A 25,264-nucleotide genomic window follows, 5' to 3' on the forward strand; every position below is an offset into this window, starting at 1 on the left:
GGTACAACAACAGTACTATTAGTGAGAACATTCTACTAACAGCTCAAACAGAAATTTAGTTGATTGTCTTGTGACACAGTGCGTTGTCTTGATAAAAGAATTTTTTTCTTTGCCATATGTGGTCGTATCTTTGCAATTTCAGCTTTCAAACACTCCAATAACGCGATATAATATTCACTGTTAATAGTATTTCCTTTCTGAAGATAGTCGATAAATATTACACCACGCATATCCCAAAATACCGAGGCCATAACCTTTTTAGCCGATTGTTGTGCTTTCGGGCGCTTTGGACGAGGTTCACTAATTGCTGTCCACTAAGATAATGATCGTTTTGATTCCGGAGTGAAGTGATTAATTCATGTTTCATCCATTGTCACACATCGAGGCAAAATATCCGGTTTGTTAGGTTTAAATATGGCCAAACACTGCTCAGAATCATTAACATGTTCTCGTTTATGGTTAGCATTGAGCCCACTGTTAAGTGAAGCCATCATCAGTTCAAGGACTTGTGGAAGCGGGTAGGCTTACAGTAGCCCCGATACGACTCATCCATTCACCTTCTTACTATAGCTGTTGCCGAATTTTGTTGGTTTGTCTAATTATTTAGGTAATCTTACCTCTATTCGCCACCGATTACTTATTTTTGAAAGCCTGTCTTTATGGATCAGAGCCCTAAGCTATTAATTTTACGCACGGGGTTAAATGAACGACACAATAATAATCATAATGTCATGCAAATATATTAATATGAGTACACTTGAAACCAAATCTACGGATTTCACCTGAGGGAAAAGTGGCATCACTGGCGAGTAGACTGCCATCGCGGGAGTTAAACCTTCAACCAGCAGCGACGGAAAGTGCACCTTCTGCGTGGTTAAAACATCAAACGCTCAGGTCGCAACTCTCATTCGCTTGCTGGCCTTCAAGGCGAGAAGACTGCCATCGCGGGAGTTAAACCATCAACCAGCAGCAACGGAGAGAGCGCTTTCTGCGTGGTTAAAACCTCAAACACTCAGGTAGCAACTTTCATTCGCTTACTGGCCATCAAGGCGAGAAGACTGCCATCGCGAGAGATAAACCAGCAGCGACGGAGAGAGCACCTGCCATCATTTGGTTTTCGGTAGTCGTAACGAGAAGTTCAATTTTCTGATTTTAGTTCCGCAATATAGGTTTAGAATTCAGAGCCTGCGTGCTGAAACTGGATTCTGGAACTGTATTCCGGAACTAATTTGAGTTTCGAAATTGCAATTCTAGAATTGAAACTGGATTCTGAGTCTGTTATTGGTTCTAAATTTAGTTCTTGAACTCAGGATCCAGTTCTTTATTCCAGACTTCTTCTATTCGGTTCTTTTTAGAACCATAATAATACTCCTAAAGAATTATGCGAAAATTTACTTTACTATACTCTATAAAAGCCATTCTGGTAGTCATGGCGAAAAATCGTCTTCATGTTTTAGAGCTTAGTTCTGGAATATGGGTTTAGAATTCAGAGTCTGCGTGCTGAACTAATTCAAATCGTCACCATTTTTTTATTATAAAGAACTATACTGCTTATTTCATAATATTTAATTGCGTTTCAGAATGTTTAATGTAACTAATCTGTAATTTAGTCTGGGCGCATCGTTTAAATTTCTAGTAATGAAAGAGGGGAAAGTTGCACAATTCAAACAATCGATGAACTACCAATTCGAATTCGGAAGCATAAATAAAGCGTATCATATTCGTATTCACGACATCCAGTTATGTCTCTGACATTACACACCCTTACTTTTTTGATAAGGGCTCGCCAGACTCATGTCCAACCTTCAGAAGGAAACAAGTTTCCTTTAAGTGATTATATATATATATATATATATATATATATATATATATATATATATATATATATATATATATATATATATATATATATATATATATATATATATAAATATATTTATATATATATATATATATATATATATATATATATATATATATATATATATATATATATATATATATATATATATATATATATATATATATATATATATATATATATATATATATATATATATATATATATATATATATTTAAAAATGCAGAGATCATTCTTTGTAATCGCATCACGTAAGAACGGATGGACGATTGAGTTGATTTTTTTTGTTTGGTCAGTTTTTACCCCCACCGGGTTCGTACATAAAAAAAATTGAGAAAACTTACCGGAAAAGTGGGAAAAACCAATAAAGTTATTTTGTATGGACAATGGAATTTTCCACTGAAAAAGTCGCCAATGATTGCTAGATTTACGATTGATGTTTGGCGCGCAACGAGTTGCATAAGTGTTTGGTCGTCGAAGAAAAGAATACTAGATTGTTGAAAAATTCGTTTGACGCGCAACGAATAGTTTTGTGTGAAGATTTCACATGCACACTTGATTCATGTTATTTGGCATTTCGAGCCACGTGCTTAATTGGATATCAAAATTTTGGCAGATTTAATGATGGAACGCACATGAGTGTTCTAGCTATACTGTAAACAGGATCAAAAGTTCTGATATTGTTTACCAGAAGATACATTGTGTGCAATGTAATCAGTTAGATGATTAATGTTGGCCATCGTAGGTGTGAGTTGAACAAATCACATTATAGAACGATTTTTGTACAAATCAATGATAGGATTGAGATCGAACAAAGAGCATTTAGCATGCTGAAGTTCGTTTGCGTCGGGATTGAAAACCATTAGTTGTGAGATTTTATGCATTGACTCGAACGATAAGCTGAATACTGGTACAATCACTCCTCATGTTCACTCCGCTATAACAGAAGAATTGCACATTATTTTCATGTAAAACTTTCTGATATAGATTCTTAGTACCGAACTCCACCATTCGTTAATCGTAGGTGGGTTACTAAACAAAATTATGTGGTGTCGACTATTGAGACGACTATTGATATACAACTATTAATCGAATGCAGTGTTCATGTAAAAGTTAATGGATACAATATTTGACAGAATGGTAACTTGACCCACAGAAAACAGATATACAGGCTCACATATGAGCTGTGTGTAAAATTTGCTCAATCAGTGTGGCGAACATTTGCAGATGTCACCACAATCGATACGAGGTGTTACCACGATTTGGGTGTCGCTTTCACTGAGCCACAATTTTGAGTGCAACATTCACTCCACCTTAGATTTTTGTTTTGCTGTTGGTTAAAATGATAAGTTTATTTTTGTTTAATTCCGATCGAATTCTCGTGTGATTTATGCGACATGGAAATAAAGTTGTCTTTAACACTTAGGGAAATCGTGTGATAAGTGTTAAAATTGTGATAGTTGGAATATTTCTATAACAGGCAGAAGGATTTTGTTATCGTTCCTGAACGTAGACCGCGGCGAACAGTGGAGTAGGTGGCAGTAGTGTTTCCAACGTATAGCAAATAGCTTGTTGAACGATATATTGCACGAAATATTCGTTCAATTTGCTGGAACGGTTTGTTATTGTTTTTTCTCTTGCAAAAATAGTGTGAAAATTAAGTGTTACCTTTCCATAGAAAGAAATTTTGTTGTTATTCTACGTGAAGTAGAAGTATTGTGCAGGTATGTATTGTTAGTTTAAACAAATAAGTGGAAAAAACTTCAGAAATTTTGCAGTAAAACTAGTCCAACGGGGCTCCAACTCCTCATGTTAAAAATGGCCCAACAATGGACCTCTGTCTGCCGGGTTTGTTGAACGAAAAAAATGGCATTCGGTTCAACGGTCTGTTTCAAAATCGGCAAACGAAGGTCCCGTGTTGGCCTCCCGTTGAACGATTGATTGGACTTTCATTGGACCAATGATCCAACGTATTGGACCAATGAAGGACTAACGTTGAACGTTTTTTTCTAAGTGGGAAGGTTCATTTAAGTAAGCAGAAGGTTTCTCGCATCTAAACTTTTACCAGAGGAGTCGAACTTAGCCATGCGAATCATCCGAGTCTCTGATATATCACTAATTTACTAAATAATTACTGACTAACCAGAAGTCGTAAATTAAAAGTAAAAAAAAGTTTTATCGCTGAATTGTTAATCGAAAATTGTTCCTGTGTTTGTCACGCTACGAACATTTATCAAACACGACTAAATAATGTCACCAGACTAGCGAGAAGTGACAAACTACAAGTCGCGAGGGCAGCTTTTGTAAATGTTGTTTTTGCTTCACTTTTTATCCCATATGTCGAAACCATTAGTTTGAGAGAGATCTACAATAGCTGTTCGATGCACTGACTCAAAAGATGATTTGGCGATCGGTGCATTCGCTTAATGTTTGCGTAACAAAAGCTTTCAACATATTCACAATATTTTTTTATGAATTCATCGCAGCCAAGTAATCAGTAAAATAATGTAAACATACATTAACAGCATAAGACGTTTGACAATTGTACTGTCCGAAAACATAAATTCAAAAAAAGAACGGGCGAGACGAAGTTCGATGGGTCAGCTAGTATATATATATATATCTATATATACATTACAGAAAATCCATCCAGTACCATAACTCGATATCGCGACCACGCCAAAAAAAACAGCAATATTCATCACCAACACGCGGATAGAAGGTACCACGTACACCATGGACAAATCTATGACCCAACAAACCAATCAGGCTACAAGTAACCAACCGGATGAGGAATACTGACCCAACAGCATCGACAAACAAAACCATTTGCATCGAGCCAGCGTAATGAGTTCTATTGAAGAAGTCGTTTAGTGCATTTGTAAACCTTTTTATTTGTGAAATAAAGTTTATATTTTTTGTCGTGTATACGACTTACTTTACTATGGAGAGCCTTTTCAAAATTTACCCAATGAGAGAGTGATAAGTTTTCGATCGTGAATATCTCTTGTTGTATCTAATGAATCAACATAATTCTTGCTGCATGCCATCGGAAATATGATCACAATTTTGTGATAAAATTTTCAGTTGTGTGACATAATCTCAAATAGTTCAAAATAAACTTTTCTGACCTTACCGGCCGATTGTTGAGTCTTTCCACGCTTTGGGTTCGGTTCATCGCGTGCAGTCCACTCAGCTGACTGTCGATTGTACACCGGAGTAAAGTGATGGAGCCATGTTTCGTCCATTGTTATATATCGACGAAAAAAATCGGTTTTATTTCGATATAACAGCTCCAAACACTGCTCAGAATCATCAATTCGTTGTTGTTTTTGATCGATTGTGAGCTCACGCGGCACCCATTTTGCACAAAGCTTTCTCATATCCAAATATTCGTGAATAATATGTCCAACACGTTCCTTTGATATCTTTAGGGTGTCAGCTATCTCGATCAACTTCACTTTACGGTCATTGAAAATCATTTATGGATTTTTTTCACGTTTTCATCGGTAACAGCCTCTTTTGGACGTCCACTGCGTTCATCGTTTTCGGTGCTCATATAACCAGTACGAAATTTTGCAAACCACTTACGAATTGTTGCTTCGCCCGGTGCAGAGTCTGGATAACACTCATCAAGCTACTTTTTGGTATCGGCGGCACTTTTTTTCATCAAAAAGTAATGTTTCATCAACACACGAAATTCCTTTTTTTCTATTTTTTCACAATAACAAAAGTAGCTTCACTCAAAATGCAATATCTCACAAACTAATAATCAGACATCTGTCAAATTTATACACGTATCTTTTGAAGGTTGGTACTAACTGAAAATGGTATGGATTCAATTCTAGTGGCGCCTTCTCATAGAAACGATACGAGCTTTTCAGCCGATCTGTTATATATATATATATATATATATATATATATATATATATATATATATATATATATATATATATATATATATATATATATATATAATATATATATATATATATATATATACTGAAGTCTTTTTTTATGCGAATTTACGTACCGCATAAAAAAAACCACATAACTCTGAAAATTCGCATAAAAAAACCGCATAACTATGAAAATTCGCATAAAAAAACCGCATAACTCTGAAACTTCGCATAAAAAAACCGCATAGCTCTGAAATTCGCATAAAAAAAGTCGCGTAAAAAAACCTCATAAAAAAAGACCTCAGTGCATATATATATATATATATATATATATATATATATATATATATATATATATATATATATATATATATATATATATATATATATATATATATATATATATATATATATATATATATATATATATATATATTTATATATATATATATATATATATATATATATATATATATATATATATATATATATATATATATATATATATATATATATATATATATATATATATATATATATATATATATATATATATATATATATATATATAGCTGTATATAGTTTTGAAAGATACATTGATAAAAATAGATAGATATTTAAACTATTTTAAGATAAAATTAAGGAGGTTGCACCGCTTTATCGCTTTTTTGTTTATCTATTAAATGGTTTTTAATAAAATCAATACGAGAGTTACACCCCATCAGCATCTGAAATATCTACGAATTTATTTAATTTTTATTCATATATTTTTCTTTCAGTTGCCTTAGGAGGAGTAGGAGGTCTGTTTTTCGGGATTTCATTACTCAGCATCATTGAAGTATTCTACTTTTGTCTACATCGTTCCTTTACCAACTATCCTAGTAAAAATTGAAACAATTTTTATTACCACTCTTGAAAATTGTGGATTATTTTATAAAAAAAGAATATCCGAAATTCCCGGTGGATAACAAAAAGAGTACGTCTAAATAATTTTCAAAATTTTGTGCTCTAAGCAAACCATCACGAAAATTGTCATTGTCATTTCAACCGCCCGAGTGTACTGGTGCTTTTTGGGCATCGTGCCACAAAACCGCGCGCAAATTATTTATTATTTACTTTAACATTTCTTGACACGCGTCGCGTATAGTGCTTATAGGGACCGTGCACGAAAGCGTAGGCGAATAGAAAAACCAGTTTTAATCCACCTAGTGGTGTAATGATGCCTTTCTCAAATATAATATTGTGGTATTCTATTCAAAAAAATTTTCTTCGATTTTTACAAGAAACCAAAAGATTGTTTGTGCATTAACTAGTATAACATACAGAATAAAACCGACGACTAAACCGGATCAGGGTCATTTCGCCGAAAGCCGTTTCGCCGAAAGTCATTTCGCCGAAAGGGTTATTTCGCCGAATGTCATTTCGCCGAATGGGTCACTTCGCCGAATGCCATTTCGCCGAAAGGGTCATTTCGCCGAATCCTGAAATCGTAATTAGAATTAATTTAAATTAAAGACAAACGAAAGATGATAGCGTTAACGCCCGTTTTGTTGACCTACCATTGTACTTCTTGAATAATGTTTGATTGTTGTACTCTTGAATAAAGATTAATTCATGAACCTCAGAAAGTAGTTCCCAAGAAAACTTGTTGACTATTAGCTAGTAAGCACCAAAGCAATTGCATAGGTATATCTACCAGGAAAATGTAGGTGGTATTTTCCGTTTATTAAGTGAAAATGAAAAAATATCTAATGCGGCTACGCCACATCGTTTTGGTTCATGTGCTGTCCGACCTCGCTACCGCTCGTTCGGACCTAACTAAAGCAAAGAAACCTAGCTTTGAGTAGACCGGGCAAACGAGGCGGTTACAGGTTTGTATGCAAGAGGCCGCCGCTTCCGACGGCGGGTCGGCGGCCGACTCAGCTGGCGTCGGCTCGGCGGCTTTGTGCCGCCGAGCCATCTTGGCTTCGGTTATGTGGCTGCGCCACATCAGTTATACAGGAGATATAACATGCAGGAGATATGACCCTTACGGCGAAATTACCCTTTCGGCAAAATGAACCTTTCGGCGAAATGACCCATTCGGCGAAATGACCCTTTCGGCGAAACGACTTTCGGCGAAATGACCTATTCGGCGAAATGGCATTCGGCGAAACGACTTTCGGCGAAATGGCTTTCGGCGACATGACCCGCTCCCGACTAAACCAGTGCTTTGATTGCGTAGGTCATTTTTAAGAAAACGAAGTGGGTTCACTATTATATATACTTCCAGCACCGGAACCCGAGAACCGGTATAAACGAATTCGGCTCGTACGGTCACCAACTAACACAACGTTCAAACTTCACTAGTTTTTATACGATTTGGCATCGTACTCCAAACGACGGTTTAAATTTTTGTTGAACCCAAAAATATGCAGTAATTTTTGGAAGGACCATAAGACTTTCATTTGGCCCTAAGATTGGGAATAACGGTTTAGAGTAAAGTTTATAACATTTTTTACGGTTTTCGTTCCGCCGGTTTAAGTGACGGTGTACAATATTGAACACACTTTACCCTATAACTCCGGAACCGGAAGTCGGATCCGGATGAAATTCAGGAATTCCGTATGGGACCACGAGACCTTTCATTTGAATATGAGTTTGTGAAAATCGGTCAAACCATCGCTGATAAAAGTGAGTGAGATCCATTTTTGTATATATAAACACAATTTCAGGTACTTCCGGAACCGGATACCGGGAACCAGGATAGCCGGTATCGGTTTGTTTAGTTGCCTACTGATAATGACTATCGATTTGTGTTGTTTTAAGACCAGTTTAGAAATTTTTTTACGTTTTTGCCTTTCTCATATACAACAAAGGTTATGTAATCACTTGAAAAACCGACTAGTGATAATTGGCCCGGAAGGCCAAGTGTCATATACCATTCGACTCAGTTCATCAAGCTGAGCAATCTCTGTGTGTGTGTATGTATGTGTCAAATAATCTCACTAGGTTTTCTCGGAGATGGCTGAACCGATTTTGACAAACTTAGATTCAAATGAAAGGTCTCGTGGTCCCATACGGAATTCCTGAATTTCATCCGGATCCGACTTCCGGCTCCGGAGTTATAGGGTAAAGTGTGTTCAATATTGTCACTTAAACCGGCGAAACAAAACACGTAAAAAAAATTTTAAACTGGTGTAAAAACAACACAAATCAATAGTCATTATCAGTAGGCAACTAAACAAACCGATTTCGGCTATCCTGGTTCCCGGTATCCGATTCCGGAAGTACCGGAAATTGTGGTCATATATACCAAAATGGATCTCACTCACTTTTCTCAGCGATGGTTTGACCGATTTTCAAAACCTTAGATTCAAATGAAAGGTCTTATGGTCCCATACGGAATTCCTGAATTTCATCCGGATCTGACTTCCGGTTCCGGAGTTATATGGTAAAGTGTGTTCAATATTGTACACCGTCACTTAAACCGGCGAAACGAAATACGTGAAAAAATTTTTAAACTGGTCTCAAAACAACACAAATCGATAGTCATTATCAGTAGGCAACTAAACAAACCGATTCCGGCTATCCTAGTTCCCGGTATCCGATTCCGGAAGTACTGGAAATTGTGGTCATATATACCAAAATGGATCTCACTCACTTTTCTCAGCGAGGGTTTGACCGATTTTCACAAACTTAGATTCAAATGAAAGATCTTGTAGTCCCATACGGAATTCCTGAATTTCATCTGAATCCGACTTCCGGTTCCGGAGTTATAGGGTAAAGTGTGTTCAATATTGTACACCGTCACTTAAACCGGCGAATCGATAGTCATTATCAGTAGGCAACTAAACAAACCGATTCCGGCTATCCTGGTTCCCGTTATCCGGTTCCGGAAGTACCGGAAATTGTGGTCATATATACCAAAATGGATCTCACTCACTTCTCTCAGTGATGGTTTGACCGATTTTCACAAACTTAGATTCAAACGAAAGTTCTTTGCCCCCCCATAGTTGCCGCGCCTGAGAGTCACCATGTCACCATAAGGGATTACACGACTTTCAATAAATGAATAGTGATAAAATACGTATAGTTTCCTTATATTACATTTTGGTGGGGAAAGGGTTCCCACTTAGAAAAAAACGTTCAACGGTGATCCTTCATTGGTCCAATATGTTGAATCATTGATCCAATGAAAGTCCAATCAATCGTTCAACGGGAGGCCAACACGGGACCTTCGTTTGTCGATTTTGAAACAGACCGTTGAACCGAATGCCATTTTTTCGTTCAACAAACCCGGCCATTTTTTGTTGAGCCATTTTTAATATGAAGAGTTGGAGCCCCGTTGGACTAGTTTTACTGCAGAATTTCTGAAGTTTTTTCCACTTATTTGTTTAAACTAACAGTACATACATGCACAATACTTCTACTTCAAGTAGAATAGCAACAAATTTTCTTTCTATGTAAAGGTAACACTTAATTTTCACACTATTTTTGCAAGAGAAAAAACCTGTTTTAATCCACCTAGTGGTGTAATGATGCCTTTCTCATGTACATATAATATTGTGGTATTCTATTCAAAATTTTTCTCTTCGATTTTTGAAAGAAACCAAGAGATTGTTTGTGCATAAAATACTTAATAAACAGTGCTTTGATTGCGTAAGTCATTCTTAAGAAAACGAAGTGAGTTATATGCACTTCCGGCACCGGAACCCGAGAACCGGTATAACCAAAGTCGGTTCGTACGGCCACCAACTAACATGACACACAAACTCTACTAGTTTTTATTCAAATTTTGAAGATTTTATACATTTCTGCCATTGCACTCTAAATTACGAGTAAAATGTTTGTTGCATCCGAAAATATTTTAAGTGACGGAGTACAATATTGAACACACTTTACCCTATAACTCCGGAACCGGAAGTCGGATCCGGATGAAATTTAGGATTTCCGTATGGGACCGGAAGTGAAAGGTCTTCGGTCAAACCATCGCTGAGAAAACTGAGTGAGATCGGTTTTGGTATATATGACCACTATTTCCGGTACTTCCGGAACCGGATACCGGGAACCAGGATAGCCGGAATCGGTTTGTTTAGTTGCCTACTGATAATGACTATCGATTTGTGTAGTTTTTAGGCCAGTTTAGGAAATTTTTTACGTATTTTGTTTCGCCGGTTTAAGTGACGGTGTACAATATTGAACACACTTTACCCTATAACTCCGGAACCGGAAGTCAGATCTGGATGAAATTCAGGAATTCCGTATGAGACCGGAAGACCTTTCATTTGAATTTAAGGTTGTGGAAATCGGTCAAACCATCGCAGAGAAAACTGAGTGAGATCAGTTTTGGTATACATGACCACTATTTCCGGTACTTCCGGAACCGGATACCGGGAATCAGGATAGCCGGAATCGGTTTGTTTAGTTGCCTACTGATAATGGCTATCGATTTGTGTAGTTTTTAGGCCAGTTTAGGAAATTTTTTACGTTTTTTGTTTCGCCGGTTTAAGTGACGGTGTACAATATTGAACACACTTTACGCTATAACTCCAGAACCGGAAGTCGGATCCAAATAAAATTCCGGAATTCCGTATGGGACCACGAGACCTTTCATTTGAATCTAAGTTTGTCAAAATCGGTTCAGCCATCTCCGAGAAAACCTAGTGAGATTATTTGACACATACACACACACACACATACATACACACACACACTAAGTTTGTGGAAATCGGTCAAACCATCGCTGAGAAACTGAGTGAGATCAGTTTTGGTATATATGACCACTATTTCTGGTACTTCCGGAACCGGATACCGGGAATCAGGATAGCCGGAATCGGTTTGTTTAGTTGCCTACTGATAATGGCTATCGATTTGTGTAGTTTTTAGGCCAGTTTAGGAAATTTTTTACGTTTTTTGTTTCGCCGGTTTAAGTGACGGTGTACAATATTGAACACACTTTACCCTATAACTCCGGAACCGGAAGTCAGATCTTGATGAAATTCAGGAATTCCGTATGGGACCGGAAGACCTTTCATTTGAATCTAAGTTTGTGGAAATCGGTCAAACCATCGCTGAGAAAACTGAGTGAGATCAGTTTTGGTATATATGACCACTATTTCCGGTACTTCCGGAATCGGATACCGGGAACCAGGATAGCCGGAATCGGTTTGTTTAGTTGCCTACTGATAATGACTATCGATTTGTGTAGTTTTTAGGCCAGTTTAGGAAATTTTTTACGTATTTTGTTTCGCCGGTTTAAGTGACGGTGTACAATATTGAACACACTTTACCCTATAACTCCGGAACCGGAAGTCGGATCCGGATGAAATTTAGGATTTCCGTATGGGACCGGAAGTGAAAGGTCTTCGGTCAAACCATCGCTGAGAAAACTGAGTGAGATCGGTTTTGGTATATATGACCACTATTTCCGGTACTTCCGGAACCGGATACCGGGAACCAGGATAGCCGGAATCGGTTTGTTTAGTTGCCTACTGATAATGACTATCGATTTGTGTAGTTTTTAGGCCAGTTTAGGAAATTTTTTACGTATTTTGTTTCGCCGGTTTAAGTGACGGTGTACAATATTGAACACACTTTACCCTATAACTCCGGAACCGGAAGTCAGATCTGGATGAAATTCAGGAATTCCGTATGAGACCGGAAGACCTTTCATTTGAATTTAAGGTTGTGGAAATCGGTCAAACCATCGCAGAGAAAACTGAGTGAGATCAGTTTTGGTATACATGACCACTATTTCCGGTACTTCCGGAACCGGATACCGGGAATCAGGATAGCCGGAATCGGTTTGTTTAGTTGCCTACTGATAATGGCTATCGATTTGTGTAGTTTTTAGGCCAGTTTAGGAAATTTTATACGTTTTTTGTTTCGCCGGTTTAAGTGACGGTGTACAATATTGAACACACTTTACGCTATAACTCCAGAACCGGAAGTCGGATCCAAATAAAATTCCGGAATTCCGTATGGGACCACGAGACCTTTCATTTGAATCTAAGTTTGTCAAAATCGGTTCAGCCATCTCCGAGAAAACCTAGTGAGATTATTTGACACATACACACACACACACATACATACACACACACACACTAAGTTTGTGGAAATCGGTCAAACCATCGCTGAGAAACTGAGTGAGATCAGTTTTGGTATATATGACCACTATTTCTGGTACTTCCGGAACCGGATACCGGGAATCAGGATAGCCGGAATCGGTTTGTTTAGTTGCCTACTGATAATGGCTATCGATTTGTGTAGTTTTTAGGCCAGTTTAGGAAATTTTTTACGTTTTTTGTTTCGCCGGTTTAAGTGACGGTGTACAATATTGAACACACTTTACCCTATAACTCCGGAACCGGAAGTCAGATCTTGATGAAATTCAGGAATTCCGTATGGGACCGGAAGACCTTTCATTTGAATCTAAGTTTGTGGAAATCGGTCAAACCATCGCTGAGAAAACTGAGTGAGATCAGTTTTGGTATATATGACCACTATTTCCGGTACTTCCGGAATCGGATACCGGGAACCAGGATAGCCGGAATCGGTTTGTTTAGTTGCCTACTGATAATGACTATCGATTTGTGTAGTTTTTAGGCCAGTTTAGGAAATTTTTTACGTATTTTGTTTCGCCGGTTTAAGTGACGGTGTACAATATTGAACACACTTTACCCTATAACTCCGGAACCGGAAGTCGGATCCGGATGAAATTTAGGATTTCCGTATGGGACCGGAAGTGAAAGGTCTTCGGTCAAACCATCGCTGAGAAAACTGAGTGAGATCGGTTTTGGTATATATGACCACTATTTCCGGTACTTCCGGAACCGGATACCGGGAACCAGGATAGCCGGAATCGGTTTGTTTAGTTGCCTACTGATAATGACTATCGATTTGTGTAGTTTTTAGGCCAGTTTAGGAAATTTTTTACGTATTTTGTTTCGCCGGTTTAAGTGACGGTGTACAATATTGAACACACTTTACCCTATAACTCCGGAACCGGAAGTCAGATCTGGATGAAATTCAGGAATTCCGTATGAGACCGGAAGACCTTTCATTTGAATTTAAGGTTGTGGAAATCGGTCAAACCATCGCAGAGAAAACTGAGTGAGATCAGTTTTGGTATACATGACCACTATTTCCGGTACTTCCGGAACCGGATACCGGGAATCAGGATAGCCGGAATCGGTTTGTTTAGTTGCCTACTGATAATGGCTATCGATTTGTGTAGTTTTTAGGCCAGTTTAGGAAATTTTATACGTTTTTTGTTTCGCCGGTTTAAGTGACGGTGTACAATATTGAACACACTTTACGCTATAACTCCAGAACCGGAAGTCGGATCCAAATAAAATTCCGGAATTCCGTATGGGACCACGAGACCTTTCATTTGAATCTAAGTTTGTCAAAATCGGTTCAGCCATCTCCGAGAAAACCTAGTGAGATTATTTGACACATACACACACACACATACATACACACACACACTAAGTTTGTGGAAATCGGTCAAACCATCGCTGAGAAACTGAGTGAGATCAGTTTGGTATATATGACCACTATTTCTGGTACTTCCGGAACCGGATACCGGGAATCAGGATAGCCGGAATCGGTTTGTTTAGTTGCCTACTGATAATGGCTATCGATTTGTGTAGTTTTTAGGCCAGTTTAGGAAATTTTTTACGTTTTTTGTTTCGCCGGTTTAAGTGACGGTGTACAATATTGAACACACTTTACCCTATAACTCCGGAACCGGAAGTCAGATCTTGATGAAATTCAGGAATTCCGTATGGGACCGGAAGACCTTTCATTTGAATCTAAGTTTGTGGAAATCGGTCAAACCATCGCTGAGAAAACTGAGTGAGATCAGTTTTGGTATATATGACCACTATTTCCGGTACTTCCGGAATCGGATACCGGGAACCAGGATAGCCGGAATCGGTTTGTTTAGTTGCTTGCTGATAATGACTATCGATTTGTGTAGTTTTTAGGCCAGTTTAGGAAATTTTTTACGTTTTTTGTTTCGCCGTTTTAAGTGACGGTGTACAATATTGAACTCACTTTACCCTATAACTCCGGAACCGGAAGTCAGATCTGGATGAAATTCAGGAATTCCGTATGGGATCACGAGACCTTTCATTGTCACAATTGTCAAAATCGGTTCAGCCATCTCCGAGAAAACCTAGTGAGATTATTTGACACATACACACACACATACATACACACACACACTAAGTTTGTGGAAATCGGTCGAACCATCGCTGAGAAAACTGAGTGCGATCAGTTTTGGTATATATGACCACTATTTCCGGTACTTCCGGAACCGGATACCGGAAACCAGGATAGCCGGAATCGGTTTGTTTAGTTGCCTACTGATAATGACTATCGATTTGTGTAGTTTTTAGGCCAGTTTAGGAAATTTTTTACGTTTTTTGTTTCGCCGGTTTACCTATAACTCCGGAACCCTATAACTCCGGAACCGGAAGTTGGATCCGAATAAAATTCAGGAATTCCGTATGGGACCACGAGACCTTTCATTTGAATCTAAGTTTGTGGAAATCGGTCAAACCATCGCTGAGAAAACTGAATGAGATCGGTGTTGGTATATATGACCACTATTTCCGGTACTTCCGGAACCGGATACCGGGAACGAGGATAGCCGGAATCGGTTTGGTTAGTTGCCTACTGATAATGACTATCGATTTGTGTAGTTTTTAGGCCAGTTTAGGAAATTTTTTACGTATTTTGTTTCGCCGGTTTAAGTGACGGTGTACAATATTGAACACACTTTACCCTATAACTCCGGAACCGGAAGTCAGATCTGGATGAAATTCAGGAATTCCGTATGAGACCGGAAGACCTTTCATTTGAATTTAAGGTTGTGGAAATCGGTCAAACCATCGCTGAGAAAACTGAGTGAGATCAGTTTTGGTATACATGACCACTATTTCCGGTACTCCCGGAACCGGATACCGGGAACCAGGATAGCCTGAATCGGTTTGTTTAGTTGCCTACTGATAATGACTATCGGTTTGTGTAGTTTTTAGGCCAGTTTAGGAAATTTTTTACGTTTTTTGTTTCGCCGGTTTAAGTGACGGTGTACAATATTGAACACACTTTACCCTATAACTCCGGAACCGGAAGTCGGATCCAAATAAAATTCCGGGATTCCGTATGGGACCACGAGACCTTTCATTTGAATCTAAGTTTGTCAAAATCGGTTCAGCCATCTCCGAGAAAACCTAGTGAGATTATTTGACACATACACACACACATACATACACACACACACTAAGTTTGTGGAAATCGGTCAAACCATCGCTGAGAAACTGAGTGAGATCAGTTTTGGTATATATGACCACTATTTCCGGTACTTCCGGAACCGGATACCGGGAATCAGGATAGCCGGAATCGGTTTGTTTAGTTGCCTACTGATAATGGCTATCGATTTGTGTAGTTTTTAGGCCAGTTTAGGAAATTTTTTACGTTTTTTGTTTCGCCGGTTTAAGTGACGGTGTACAATATTGAACACACTTTACCCTATAACTCCGGAACCGGAAGTCAGATCTTGATGAAATTCAGGAATTCCGTATGGGACCGGAAGACCTTTCATTTGAATCTAAGTTTGTGGAAATCGGTCAAACCATCGCTGAGAAAACTGAGTGAGATCAGTTTTGGTATATATGACCACTATTTCCGGTACTTCCGGAATCGGATACCGGGAACCAGGATAGCCGGAATCGGTTTGTTTAGTTGCCTACTGATAATGACTATCGGTTTGTGTAGTTTTTAGGCCAGTTTAGGAAATTTTTTACGTTTTTTGTTTCGCCGTTTTAAGTGACGGTGTACAATATTGAACTCACTTTACCCTATAACTCCGGAACCGGAAGTCAGATCTGGATGAAATTCAGGAATTCCGTATGAGACCGGAAGACCTTTCATTTGAATCTAAGGTTGTGGAAATCGGTCAAACCATAGCTGAGAAAACTGAGTGAGATCAGTTTTGGTATACATGACCACTATTTCCGGTACTTCCGGAACCAGATACCGGGAACCAGGATAGCCGGAATCGGTTTGTTTAGTTGCTTACTGATAATGACTATCGATTTGTGTAGTTTTTAGGCCAGTTTAGGAAATTTGTTACGTTTTTTTGTTTCGCCGGTTTAAGTGACGGTGTACAATATTGAACACACTTTACACTATAACTCCGGAACCGGAAGTCGGATCCAAATAAAATTCAGGAATTCCGTATGGGACCACGAGACCTTTCATTTGAATCTAAGTTTGTCAAAATCGGTTCAGCCATCTCCGAGAAAACCTAGTGAGATTATTTGACACATACACACACACATACATACACACACACACTAAGTTTGTGGAAATCGGTCGAACCATCGCTGAGAAAACTGAGTGCGATCAGTTTTGGTATATATGACCACTATTTCCGGTACTTCCGGAACCGGATACCGGGATCCAGGATAGCCGGAATCGGTTTGTTTAGTTGCCTACTGATAATGACTATCGATTTGTGTAGTTTTTAGGCCAGTTTAGGAAATTTTTTACGTTTTTTGTTTCGCCGTTTTAAGTGACGGTGTACAATATTGAACTCACTTTACCCTATAACTCCGGAACCGGAAGTCGGATCCAAATGAAATTCAGGAATTCGGTATGGGACCACGAGACCTTTCATTTGAATTTAAGTTTGTCAAAATCGGTTTGACACATACACACACACACACACACACACACACACACACACACACACACACACACACACACACACACACATTGCTCAGCACGATGAACTGAGTCGAATGGCATATGACACCTCCGGGCCAATTTTCACTAGTCGTTTTTTCAAGTGATTGCATAACCTTTCTATATGAGAAAGGCAAAACAACAACAAACCGTTCCAACAAATTGTAATTTGTAATTGTAATTGTAATTTATCAGCCCACAACCTGGCAGACCGTGTCCGCCCATCTGCTTGAGTGAGGTTCACTACAAGCTGGTTGTGAGCCTACTAAAGCCTGACCGTTGATATGCACTAGACCGTATAGCACACCGGCTTCCTCCACCAGCAGACGCTGCTCTGAGTCCCACTGGTTTCAGATACATTAGGTTAGGGATAGTGGAGATGAATAGGGAAATTTAGCATTTAGAAGTTTACTAACTACTACTAACTACTGTGTTTATGGCTGAAAATAAAGCGTACGGAACTATATTAATAATAAAAAATAACAGTTAGTTGGTTTGTTGAATTATATAATGTAAGGTAAGGATGCGAATTCAACACTAGATTGTCCAGGGAAGTCACAGTCGCCCCTACTCCGAACAACGACGCATCGATTCTTCGATCGAATGTGATTCGATCGAATCATAGCTACCTTCGATTTTGCTAGCGTTATGGGGAATACAAATGAAATACGAGGGAAAAAACGATACGACGCTATTCAGAATAAGGGCGAGTATGTGCACAATGGCACGATTGCTTTAATCGCCCTTATCCTGAACAACGACGCATCAGTTCTTCGATCGAATATGGTTCGGTCGAATCCTAGTTACCTTTGATTTTGCTAGCGTTATTAGGAATACGAATGAAATACGGTCGAAAAAACGACACGTCGCCATCCAGAACATGGGCAAATGCCCTCGCCTCTGGCCGAATCAGTTTCGCCGTCAATGCAATTTGTACCTATCGAACCGGATCGGAAAGTGCAAAAGTTCACGAATGCAAAAGTTCAAACTCTGCAACTCGATCGAGCGATGCTTTTGTATGGAAAACTCGGACTCGATCGAGCACAGAACACAAAATGCCTCCCTCGTTCGAAACAATCCGATACGAACGACATACTGAACCGGGATGAACACTCATCTCAATTGAATCAAGATAATTCAAATTGATGGCCAATTCCAGGTATAAGAATGCCTGAAACCACCCAATGGCCTATTGTCAATTTCAAGCAGTACTAGTCATGTCCACTCCGTGATCAATCCAGATGACATAATCGCCCTTATTCTGAATAACAAGCGAAGATACGCGCCCTATGAACTACATCCAAAGCTTAAGGCAATAGATTAGTTACTAGTAATAATATAAAATTTATGAATTTTTAATACAAGTTTACGTGTTGCACACTTCCCACGTTAAGAATATTAGTAAGAGTCACGAAGTGGGTTGATAATCGAGACATCTATAGTAATATGGTAGCTCCTTATCAACAGTTGCACTCTGTCCCACCGCTTGCTAATACTCCGCACCTCCTCATTCTGCTAAAAACAGGAGTCACCAGTCATCATTTGACACCGGGTAGGTATGAGGTGGGAGCTTGTGACGACCAGAGCTAAGTCAATCAAACTGCCGATACAAACAGTATGATATGATATTTGTCGCTCTTTCCAGGATGTCGTGCACCTTTGACCCCCAACAACAAACCGTTCCAACAAATTGAACAAATATTTTTTGCCATGTGTCGTTCAACAAGCGCTCAAAAAACAACAGAATTGAACGGCCTGATGAGAGGGTTCCAATCAGCTTTTTACAGCCCTGTCCAAAATGTATTGCCCTCCCCGTTAATTTGTATCAGGCCGAATTAGCGCATGCGCGCCATATAAACGCCTCTTTCAATATGAGGAAATTGTATTATTACCCAACAGTTTCTATTACTCATTCATGTTGGTTTTCTTACCTTTGGTCATAGTTTATATTCAGTTTTACCTTAATTCCAGTAGTTCTATTCAGCAGTGATTCGTAAATGTCTTTTGTTGTCATTTTTTACTTCGTACTTTTGCTGGCTTGTTATGTAGTTTCCTTAAATGTAAAAGTTAGTTGTATGCAGTGGTGTTTATGTTCTTACCAATATTCGTTTCTAATTCTTTCAGCTTTTTTGTATTTCTTGTTCCTCATCCAGTCATTCGTTTTCAAAAAAAGGATTAGTGTTTCTTTGATCTTTGTAGAGCAGCTCATCATGGTTTGACAGATAAGAACTGAGGACATGCGTTTTTATTTAAATGATATTAACACTTGGGTTTTATTAGTATTGCTACAGCATGTTCACATTTCGTAATCTTCGCTTTATCCTTGACAGTATTACCATCCGCTCAGGCACTTTTGAACATCTGGTGTATACTGACTCACAATCGAAATGTATCACGACCAATTTGATACAACGCATACCTACATGTATTCCACAAGCATGCATCACAACATTGAGTTACTATTTCTATTCTAATGGATTCTAACTAAAATTTGTGTACCAACAGTCATCTCATTAGTAGAGTCACCATGTTATTTTACCGATTACTCGACTTTCAATTAATGCAACGATAGCATCAAATACTAAATCTCGTATCTAAGAAGCAATAGCGCATAAAAATAGTTCGGAAATGGTTCAATACATGGTTATAATGGTTCTAGCGACGCAAAATACTCCAAATTTTATGTTACTCTTGAAGTTAATCTATCAAACACACACACACACACACACACATACACACGCACACGCACACACACACACACACACACACACACACACACACACACACACACACACACACACACACACACACACACACACACACACACACACACACACACACACACACACACACACACACACACACACACACACACACACACACACACACACACACACACACACACACACACACACACACACACACACACACACACATTGCTCAGCACGATGAACTGAGTCGAATGGCATATGACACTTGGCCCTCCGGGCCAATTTTCACTAGTCGTTTTTTCAAGTGATTGCATAACCTTTCTATATGAGAAAGGCAAAACAACAACAAACCGTTCCAACAAATTGAACAAATATTTTTTGCCATGTGTCGTTCAACAAGCGCTCAAAAAACAACAGAATTGAACGGCCTGATGAGAGGGTTCCAATCAGCTTTTTACAGCCCTGTCCAAAATGTATTGCCCTCCCCGTTAATTTGTATCAGGCCGAATTAGCGCATGCGCGCCATATAAACGCCTCTTTCAATATGAGGAAATTGTATTATTACCCAACAGTTTCTATTACTCATTCATGTTGGTTTTCTTACCTTTGGTCATAGTTTATATTCAGTTTTACCTTAATTCCAGTAGTTCTATTCAGCAGTGATTCGTAAATGTCTTTTGTTGTCATTTTTTACTTCGTACTTTTGCTGGCTTGTTATGTTGTTTCCTTAAATGTTAATTCTTTCAGCTTTTTTGTATTTCTTGTTCCTCATCCAGTCATTCGTTTTCAAAAAAAGGATTAGTGTTTCTTTGATCTTTGTAGAGCAGCTCATCATGGTTTGACAGATAAGAACTGAGGACATGCGTTTTTATTTAAATGATATTAACACTTGGGTTTTATTAGTATTGCTACAGCATGTTCACATTTCGTAATCTTCGCTTTATCCTTGACAGTATTACCATCCGCTCAGGCACTTTTGAACATCTGGTGTATACTGACTCACAATCGAAATGTATCACGACCAATTTGATACAACGCATACCTACATGTATTCCACAAGCATGCATCACAACATTGAGTTACTATTTCTATTCTAATGGATTCTAACTAAAATTTGTGTACCAACAGTCATCTCATTAGTAGAGTCACCATGTTATTTTACCGATTACTCGACTTTCAATTAATGGAACGATAGCATCAAATACTAAATCTCGTATCTAAGAAGCAATAGCGCATAAAAATAGTTCGGAAATGGTTCAATACATGGTTATAATGGTTCTAGCGACGCAAAATACTCCAAATTTTATGTTACTCTTGAAGTTAATCTATCAAACACACACACACACACACACACACACACACATACACACACACACACACACACACACACACACACACACACACACACACACACACACACACACACACACACACACACACACACACACACACACACACACACACACACACACACACACACACACACACACACACACACACACACACACACACACACACACACACACACACACACACACACACACACACACATTGCTCAGCACGATGAACTGAGTCGAATGGCATATGACACTTGGCCCTCCGGGCCAATTTTCACTAGTCGTTTTTTCAAGTGATTGCATAACCTTTCTATATGAGAAAGGCAAAACAACAACAAACCGTTCCAACAAATTGAACAAATATTTTTTGCCATGTGTCGTTCAACAAGCGCTCAAAAAACAACAGAATTGAACGGCCTGATGAGAGGGTTCCAATCAGCTTTTTACAGCCCTGTCCAAAATGTATTGCCCTCCCCGTTAATTTGTATCAGGCCGAATTAGCGCATGCGCGCCATATAAACGCCTCTTTCAATATGAGGAAATTGTATTATTACCCAACAGTTTCTATTACTCATTCATGTTGGTTTTCTTACCTTTGGTCATAGTTTATATTCAGTTTTACCTTAATTCCAGTAGTTCTATTCAGCAGTGATTCGTAAATGTCTTTTGTTGTCATTTTTTACTTCGTACTTTTGCTGGCTTGTTATGTTGTTTCCTTAAATGTAAAAGTTAGTTGTATGCAGTGGTGTTTATGTTCTTACCAATATTCGTTTCTAATTCTTTCAGATAAGAACTGAGGACATGCGTTTTTATTTAAATGATATTAACACTTGGGTTTTATTAGTATTGCTACAGCATGTTCACATTTCGTTATCTTCGCTTTATCCTTGACAGTATTACCATCCGCTCAGGCACTTTTGAACATCTGGTGTATACTGACTCACAATCGAAATGTATCACGACCAATTTGATACAACGCATACCTACATGTATTCCACAAGCATGCATCTGCAGCGTCCTTAGCAAATTTGCTGGTTTGCATTGGCGCAGCAGTTTTTGTTTACGCGCTCTTGGAATGTGCTCGGGGTTGCTGAGGTGTTTTTTGTTTACGCGACACTGAGGTGCTCTGCGTAAACAAAGAAATTTCACGGACAACCGCGGTAACGTTCACGATGGTCTCGGGTTTAGGCCGAACAGCTAGTGAAATGTTAGGAACATAAAAACCACTAGTCGGAAAAAAATCAGAGTTCAGTTCGGTTCAGCTCAGACCAGACTCAATTTCTGAAGAATTAAGTGAAAAGTAGAGTTCAGCTCAGTTCAGCACAGACCAGACGCAATTGCTGAAGAATTAAGTGAAAAGTTAGAGTTCAGTTCGGTTCAGCTCAGACCAGACTCAATTTCTGAAGAATTAAGTGAAAAGTTGGAGTTCAGCTCGGTTCAGCACAGACCAGACTCAATTTCTGAAGAATTAAGTGAAAAGTTAGAGTTCAGCTCGGTTCAGCACAGACCAAACTCAATTTCTGAAGAATTAAGTGAAAAGTTAAGTCTAGTTCGGAGTGTAATACAGTAAGCCGTAGGAGTATGCATAGTGTGCATTGTGAGGGTCAAGTATCAAGTGACCTCAAAATCAAGCAAGAAATAATGTTTTCGGAAGGCATCTAAAGAAGTGAAAATTGCTGTAATGAATAGAGATTTAACAGATTCATGTGTAGTGTTTGAGATCACCATGAAGTGTTGTGAATAGATTTTCAAACTAGTGGAGTATGCACTAGATTGTACTGCAGTAGGACATACGTTCATATGTGCGTAAACTTAATGATATGCCGAACTTAGTGAGACTGCGTGAAGTGTTAGCCTTATTAACAATCGTTAGTGACTTTTGTTAGATTGTGGGAAAGAACTCCCAAAACAGCCTAATCCTGCACTATTGAGAATAAGTAGCTGTTAAGTGAAAAGCATAAAAAGATAAACTATAAACTCAGAAAAAGGTGAATTTCGTGGTATTACTCCGTATAGAACTAAAAGAAACGTCATCTTCGCCGCCACCGCTCGGCCGGGAGCCTACAAGTGGTGACAGCGGCGGTCCTTTGCGAGGCAAAGGAAGACATCATCGGAACGCAAACCCAAGTGACTACCAGAATTCGGAGATGATCGGCAGAAGGGGGATGTTCATCATGTTGATCGAGTAAGTAATCCATGCACATTCAGTGCGCTTTGTTCGACATCTACATTCAACAGTGAATTGGGGCAACCACGCCTGATCGGGCCGTTGCCGAATATAGTACTATAAATTCACAAAAGAAAAAAAAAAATGAAACCTAAGTTAATGATAGCATAATTGTAAAATGTCAGGACCGTGCATTGATACTAAAAGGCGAGTTATTTACATACACGGCTTGGAAATTATTTACATCACACAGTTTGTTTTTTTTTTTACGTTGAGGAGTAAAATTTCTGATAGCCCGTTAGAATAGATTTTCGATGGTTCTATAAAGAACCGATTCGGTGGTTTTATGAAGTGATTTTTGGTTTATATTTACAACTAATCTTCACATATGGGAAATACCGGAGCAAGTAATTTTGAAATTATCTTAAATGGATCAGCTCGGGAGAATTAATGAAATTGGCGAATATATTGTGAAAGAGTACGAAAATCTCTATAAAAATAAAACTAGACCCCGATCATTAGCTGGGATAATTGCAAAAAGAGAGACCCTTCTCGACGCATTCAGGGAATTAGAGAGACTAATTGGTGGTTACGAAGCGCGCGTCAGTGTAGATTGTTGGAATACATTAACAGATCAGTTTGAAAACGTAAAAACAAAATACGACGCGGCAATTAGAATATTAGACGAATCCACTATTATCGAGGCCGAGCAACTAAAATCGCCCATATTACAATTAAGTGTGGATTTAGACACAAACAAGCGCGCCGGTAACAGCTCAAACACCGCAAACATGAGCCAAAATAGGAACGAAAACGCCGAAAGATATCGGTTTCCGATGCAAACGGCGATACAATGTATTCCAGAGTTTCATGGTTCAGTGGATGAACTCGAACCATTTTTAATACAAATAAGCTATTTCGCAGACGAAATACCATTGGGGGAGGATCAAAAACCACTATTGAATGTGGTGTTGATGAAATTGAAAGGGAAGGCAGCGTCATTCATAAACAGAATACGAGCTAACACATGGGAAGAAATGTTTCAAAATCTGAAAAGACAATTCAGCATAAGAATAACCGTTGAAGGCATTTTACAGAAAATAGAGACATTAGAGCAAGGACCGTCGGAGACATTTACAAATTATGCTGATAGAGCACTGCAAATTTATGAATGCATCGAAGAGATGCAACGAGATCAACACACCGAAAGTTCCTTCGCAGAAAGGAGCTTGAAAATACATTTCATTGGGGGATTACGAAACGCAAGCTTGAAACAGGCAGCGAAAAGTCAAAAGGGTATTGCATTTAGAGATTTGATACAATTTTTGCAGGATGAACATGCGGAATGTGATCATCTGGAAAACATAGTACAACGATTACAAGCCTGTCGGATGTCAGAGAACAAACATAGAACTGCAGATCAGTTGGGCCATGTTAGAAATAGATTCTCAGGTCAGCATCAACAGGCTCACGGCAGAGCTCCACGACAACCAAATTGGGGGAATTCTTGGAACCAGGAAAGACCTGGCGGAAGTCGATCAAACGATAA

The 25,264-nt window shown here is 38.7% G+C and overlaps 1 protein-coding gene across 1 annotated transcript in view; it reads left to right on the top strand.

Moving 5' to 3' along the window:
- The window catches only part of LOC131433986 (sodium channel protein Nach-like), a 342,869-nt gene extending 336,216 nt beyond the window's left edge, over positions 1-6,653 (top strand). The window contains exon 9 of the mRNA XM_058600606.1: positions 6,541-6,653. Coding sequence (XP_058456589.1) covers positions 6,541-6,653 — 113 coding nt within the window. The remainder of the gene's footprint in view (positions 1-6,540) is intronic.
- Positions 6,654-25,264: the final 18,611 nt, after the last annotated feature.

The sequence above is a fragment of the Malaya genurostris genome, chromosome 3 (genome assembly GCF_030247185.1).
Source record: "Malaya genurostris strain Urasoe2022 chromosome 3, Malgen_1.1, whole genome shotgun sequence".
In the NCBI taxonomy this organism is placed as follows: domain Eukaryota; kingdom Metazoa; phylum Arthropoda; class Insecta; order Diptera; family Culicidae; genus Malaya; species Malaya genurostris.